Genomic DNA, 6,385 nt, shown 5'->3' on the forward strand with positions numbered 1-6,385 from the left:
GCAGAGCTTTTAAGGTTCTTTCTAAGATTTAGGGAAAGAAGGAAGGAAACTTGCAGTTCTTTCATACTTTGTTCCTAGATCTAAACAGAAACCTATTTTGCCCTTTTTGTGCACTAGTTTTTCCAAAAAAGAAGTTTTGGCTTTCGCCTAAAACCCCTCTGGAACCAAACTCCTGTCCATTTAAATAAAACCCCAGGAAGGCTAGTATAGTGATACATTTCATCTACAAACTTCAGGGTAAAATAACTGGGTACAAAATGTTGGCTTTTTTATCTCAACAGTAGCAAATATCTATGTACAAACAGGGATTACTTTTCTCAAAACCGGACTCTCTCCATTTCCTAAATTCACTTTACCATTGTGGTTTGGTTACTTGTTTTTGATGGGCAGAGTTGCAGTTGGGATCATGGAAGGGAGTTCTTGCACTGGTTAGGTGGCCCAGCAAGTTAACCAAGGAGCTCATTCTGGCTCCAGAAAGGGGAGTAGGTCATCCCTACTTGCCAGAACTGGATCATTCCCACTCCCTGACACCGGGAGTGGATCATCCCCACTCCCCGCTGAAGGAGGAAGATAGTCACGGCCAAGCTCTCTGCCACCTGCGACTCTGGACTTGATTGTCCCCATAAGGCCTTCAAAGGATCTGAATGTGACTGATTTCTTCATGTCTCCAAGCTTCCTGCAGATGACAGAGCCCACGGTGGACAGGGCAGCTGACGTCTTTTGTTTCACGTAGGTGTTGGAGACCTGAACGTCGTGCCAGCTCTTGGACAGATTCTGCCTCAGCCCCACGAAGGCCCTAAGGCCCAGCTTCTTCTTGAGCTCCACGCAGCGTCTCTCTTTGGCTGCCAGCGCTTGGCGTAGCATTACAATTTCTGCCTCCAGTTTAGTGAGCTCAGATTTGAGCTCCTTTTGCTCTGCCTCAGTGAGATGCTCTGGTTTGGCAGTAGAGTGGGATTCATGAGGGCCTGCAGAGGTCTCTGTCAAGGCGTCTGGCATAGACTGAGAAAGAAGATCTTCATTAAGAGAGTCCAGGTCCAGTTCTTGGTAGAGAGAGTCGAACTCGTGACCAGAGGAGAAACAGTCTTGGCCAGCGGAGTTGAAGTCTAGGCCTTTGGGGTCAGCCTCTAGGGTGGGGTGGGACTCTAGGCAGGAAGGATCCATGTCTTGGCTGCAGAGTAGATGCCTTGGTTTATAGGGTCCACTTCCGGCTGGGGTTGGGGGGGTGGCTGGAGGGTAGGGTAGGTTGGGTTGGGGTTGTGGAGGTCGGACTTCCGGCCTGAAGGTGGCGGAGGCCGGAACTTAGGCTCAGTGCCTGCGCCTCCAGTATTCATAGTGGTTTCGACATCATAACGTCCCTGTGAGGTAGGTACTGCAGCAGTTGTCAGGGAGAGGTATTTTCCCTCCTACCTCAGTGGGTGACTGGTTCTGGCCTTCAAACCAAATCTGACTCCGTGTACGGACCTCTTTCCATCACAGAAGCCATTTTAAAAACTCTGAAAATCAGTTGAACTTTTTTGTGCTAACTGATTTATAACAAAGCCTCACACATGAAATAAATAAAAACTGCCTCAAAGTGGGACAGGGAGTCTAGAACTCCAATTGGTATCCTCCCAATTTTCCTTTCCCAAGTTCCCAAAGGGGCCTGAGAAACTTCTGGCACCACTTATAAAGTGTATTTGAAGGCCCCCTCAAAGCTCTTAAATTTAACAGTGCCCCCATGGCATGAAGTATCAACAGTGCCAGAGGCTTGGGGTGGTGGAGTTTAGAAAATGAACCTGACCAGTCACAACTGTCTGTTATTTTGAGGAAGGAAAGGGAGGGAGAATTAGTAAATTTATAACAGTTGTGTCAAGTTTAAGCTTAAGAAAAGCAAAGGTTACTGTATTATGAGAATTTAAGAGAGAAGAAATACGATTTATGCAGATATATGCATGGGTTTTCAAGTTCTTTTTTTGTTTGTTTCTTTTCCAAGCATCCACTTACATTTCTGAGAGCATGGCTGTCCACATACACAGTTACCAGTTGTGGGAGGTGGTCTGCACAGAAAAGTAGTAGTAATAGTAGAACAGGCTCTATCAGGGTGTCAATCTACCATATCCCCTACTTCAATCAGAGCTGTTGACTTATACAGTGGAAAAATCAGGACTTCAGTCCAGTGAGACAGGTGGCTAGGTACCACTTAGCTCATTACCTGGCTGCCCATTCCCAGGGAATAGCCTTGAGCAGGTCTTAGTTTCTAGTGGTTTTGTTGGATAGTCTGGTAATTCTTACAAACATGATCTTGTGGAAGCATAATCCTCAGCAGATTTCAGCAATTTGCCATACTCATGTCTGTATAGCTACAGTGAAGCATCTAGCTGGGCATCCAAACCAACTACAAATCTTTGGCTTTATATTTAATAATCCTTTCATATAGCTCAGTAGTGTTTATTATTGGCTTACCTTGAAGCATGTGCCTCCCTAGATTAAAAAAAAATGAGGATTGCCCTGTGGAAACATGAAGGCTGATAAGGGATTTTCCTGTATCTATAAAGGCCTGAAAAGGGCAGTAAGGACTGCTTATACACAGTTACCAGTTGTGGGAGGTGGTCTGCACAGAAAAGTAGTAGTAATAGTAGAACAGGCTCTATCAGGGTGTCAATCTACCATATCCCCTACTTCAATCAGAGCTGTTGACTTATACAGTGGAAAAATCAGGACTTCAGTCCAGTGAGACAGGTGGCTAGGTACCACTTAGCTCATTACCTGGCTGCCCATTCCCAGGGAATAGCCTTGAGCAGGTCTTAGTTTCTAGTGGTTTTGTTGGATAGTCTGGTAATTCTTACAAACATGATCTTGTGGAAGCATAATCCTCAGCAGATTTCAGCAATTTGCCATACTCATGTCTGTATAGCTACAGTGAAGCATCTAGCTGGGCATCCAAACCAACTACAAATCTTTGGCTTTATATTTAATAATCCTTTCATATAGCTCAGTAGTGTTTATTATTGGCTTACCTTGAAGCATGTGCCTCCCTAGATTAAAAAAAAATGAGGATTGCCCTGTGGAAACATGAAGGCTGATAAGGGATTTTCCTGTATCTATAAAGGCCTGAAAAGGGCAGTAAGGACTGCTTAAAAACTGTTTTGTTCCATGGGGTAGACTCTTCCTCCATTGCTTGGAGAAACACTAGTGGTTTCAGGAATGTTCTGATTCTGAACCAGTACACTTCTTTCAAAACTGAAGGTGAAGGGCATAGAAACCTCTGAATTAAGCTAAATAATGTGGAGCACACATTTGTCTATTCCAAGCTGAAATTCCAAATCACTGAATTTGACCTTGCACTTGATTATCCTCTGAATTGCTGCAGCCACCAACCTCACTGCCTATTTTCTTATTTTTCTGTTTCCTCACCCTTTAGTTTAGTGTATGAAATCTTTTGTTAAGTTTGATTCCTTTTATAGAGTAATGATTTCTCTCACACAAATTGACCTGACCTCTCTGAGCAACTTTGTTTCCAGATTCCAAATCAAAATACAGCCTCTGGAAGGGGGCCTCCTAACTAGTAATGTTCTGACCTGAGTAGACCTGGAAAAATAGGTAACACAATGAAATAATCCATTTTATTAGGCTTATGCATAACCACATACAAAAAAACTTACGTATTTTGGAAACATAGATCTATCAAATGAAATTTCACTTGATTTATAATGATTCTAAGAAACTATTTGAATAAACTATTTTTTTAAGATGTAAAATACTGAGCTACTGCCTCATGACTTTAGAAGCTCACATCTCTAGATTAGACAATGAAATAATCTGTATTATACAGCAAGGCTCACAAGACTGTTCATCTGAAACTGAAAGCTTTCTGATGCTGTTTATGCACTAAAAGGGGCTGCCCCGACAGCTCAGACAGTAAAGAACCTGCCTGCAATGTGGAAGAGCTGGGTTCAATCCCTGGGTTGGGAGGATCCCCTGAAGAAGGGAATGGCTACCCACTTCACTTTTCTTGACACTGCAGTATTCCTGCATGGAGAATCCCATGGACAGAGGAGCCTGGCAGGCTACAGTCCATAGGGTTGCAAAGAGTCAGACATGACTGAAGCGACTCAGCATGCACACACATGTACTAAAACCAGCCAAAATATTTGATTCAGTAACCTCTGAAAAGAGATCTTGAAAATTATTTTTATTCCTACAGTGGTTTGCTATCTTTTGTTGCCAAGGAAGACATTATTGACTCATTTCTAGTAAAGAATAAAATTTGAATTATTTTTCTAGTAAGAGTGGTGGATTTATACCAATCCTTTGTAAAGGTAGATGATACAACAAAATGATTGTTTTTCTTTTACAGTTTAGAAGCCTATATGTTATCTTTCAGAAATGAATTAGTAAAACTTAAAAGCAGAGTTATACCACTCACCAGATCTGGGTTGTTTGGGGATGGAAGGAGTGAGATTATATTAATTGATACTTGAGTCTAGAAATGGTTCGGGACTTGCACCAGTGTCAGTGATTTTCACTACTTCTTTTGTTGCACTGTATTATAGGCTAAGTTGCTTCAGTCGTGCCCAAATCTTTGTGACCCTGTGGACTGTAGCCTTCCAGACTCCCCTGTTCATGGGATTCTCCAGGCAAGAATACTGGAATGGGTTGTCATTTCCTCCTCCAGGGGATCTTCCCCACCCAGGTGCCGAACCCACATCTCTTAAATCTCCTGCACTAGCAGGTGGGAAGTGCCACCTGGGAAACCCCTTTCATAACTTCTTTAGTTATGAAAGGTCAATATAGAGCTTCCTGATTGCATCAACTCTTGTAAAATAATCCACATTGGTGGTTCAGATTGCTTCTAAAGAAGTGATAACTCACCCTGTAGTCTGATCGTTTGCACTGCTAGATTTAACCATAGTGATTCCCCTAGGGCTTTATTTCTATGATGACAGAACTATAATACTATCATGAATATTTTGTTCATTTTAGCTGAATACCAGGAAAAATGTTCAAATATTTAATTGAGCCTTAAAATAAGACATATAGTTGAAAACCTAATCCAGTCAGAATGTTTCAAGAGTAGGAGGAGAAAATTGGTAGTTAGGCTTTTCTTGTGGAAAGCCATAATATTATATTTGATTTCAGTTTATAAGTTATTTTCATAACTATCTAAAATCACAGCCCAGCACCATCAGTAATGTATGCAGTGAGTCACCCTCCCCATAGATATTCTCCAGCATGAACTGATTTATTTGCTGTGGTTTACAGCTGCTCGAGTTATTGGTAATAATCCTCACGGTTCAGCAGTTGAGTTGGTCTTCATTTAGAACCAGGATGGCATTTCGTTTCAGTAGCCCTTCTACATGGACTGATTAACTAAAAAAATAATGAGGTATATTACAGAGTAGGATTTTCCTCTCTGAAGCCAAGCCCAAACATACTCTCAGGAATTAAATAGGAACTTATTTAATTTGGAGAGTTATTCACTTTCTTTGGTGGTGTATATAATTGTAGCAAGAATCCCTGGAGGAATCAAATTAAAATTCAGAATCTGGTTGAATCTGAAGAACTAGTGTTCTCCCTCCTCCATTTTGCAATAGATGATATGTATGAGATGGAGTGGCTTATTAGGAGGAATTTTGTGTGTGGCTCCTCAGAAAAAGAGGAGGAATTGACAGGGAGGTAGAAGGGTGAAAAGAAGGGAAAGGAAAATGATCAAAAGATATAGGAACTTCACCAATTAAAATAAATAAATTAATTTTAAAAAAGATATAGGAACTTCCCTAGATTAAAAGTGAATATTTTTCCTGTTGGGAATGTGAAGGCTATATAAAGACCTACAAAAGGTAGTTGAATTTCCCTGGTGACTCAGTAGTAAAGAATTTGCCTGTCAATGTAGGAGACTCAGGTTCAGTCCTTAGGTTCGGAAGATCCCTTGGAGAAGGAAATGGCAACCCGCACCAGAATTCTTGCCTGGGAAATCCCATGGACAGAGGAGCCTGGCGGGCTATAGTCCATGGGGTCACGAGAGTCAGATGTGACTTAGTGACTAAACAACAACAAAGAATAGTAAGGGCTCTTTAACCACTATTTTGTTCCAGAGAATGGACTTTTCTTTTGATGCTTGCAGAAACATTAGTGTTTTCAGGCATTTTCCCAGATTCTAAACAAGAAACTCTCCTCTTAATGCTAAAGATAAAAGGCAAAGAAGCCCCAAAACTAAGCTAAATAAAGGGCAGTATGAGCAGACTTTAGGGGGATTTTCACAACAGAATATGTTCTCATTTGTTTTTTTCCCAGTTGGATGAAGAACGTATAGGGAACAGATTCTCCCTTTCCAGAAATTTTTATTTTATTTTATTTTATTTCTTCTTACACGATGGAAGATAGTATGTTGGATGGTAAGTCCTGG

The 6,385-nt window shown here is 41.4% G+C and overlaps 1 protein-coding gene across 1 annotated transcript; it reads right to left on the bottom strand.

The window, feature by feature from the left end:
* Window positions 1–459: 459 nt before the first annotated feature.
* On the bottom strand, window positions 460–1,161 carry TPD52L3 (TPD52 like 3). Its single transcript, XM_055427682.2, has one exon. It carries the CDS (start codon window positions 1,159–1,161, stop codon window positions 460–462), a length of 702 nt encoding a protein of 233 aa, XP_055283657.1.
* Window positions 1,162–6,385: the final 5,224 nt, after the last annotated feature.

This window comes from Moschus berezovskii, chromosome 7, assembly GCF_049115385.1.
Source record: "Moschus berezovskii isolate FMDL1 chromosome 7, NW_MosBer_1.0, whole genome shotgun sequence".
Classification (NCBI taxonomy): domain Eukaryota; kingdom Metazoa; phylum Chordata; class Mammalia; order Artiodactyla; family Moschidae; genus Moschus; species Moschus berezovskii.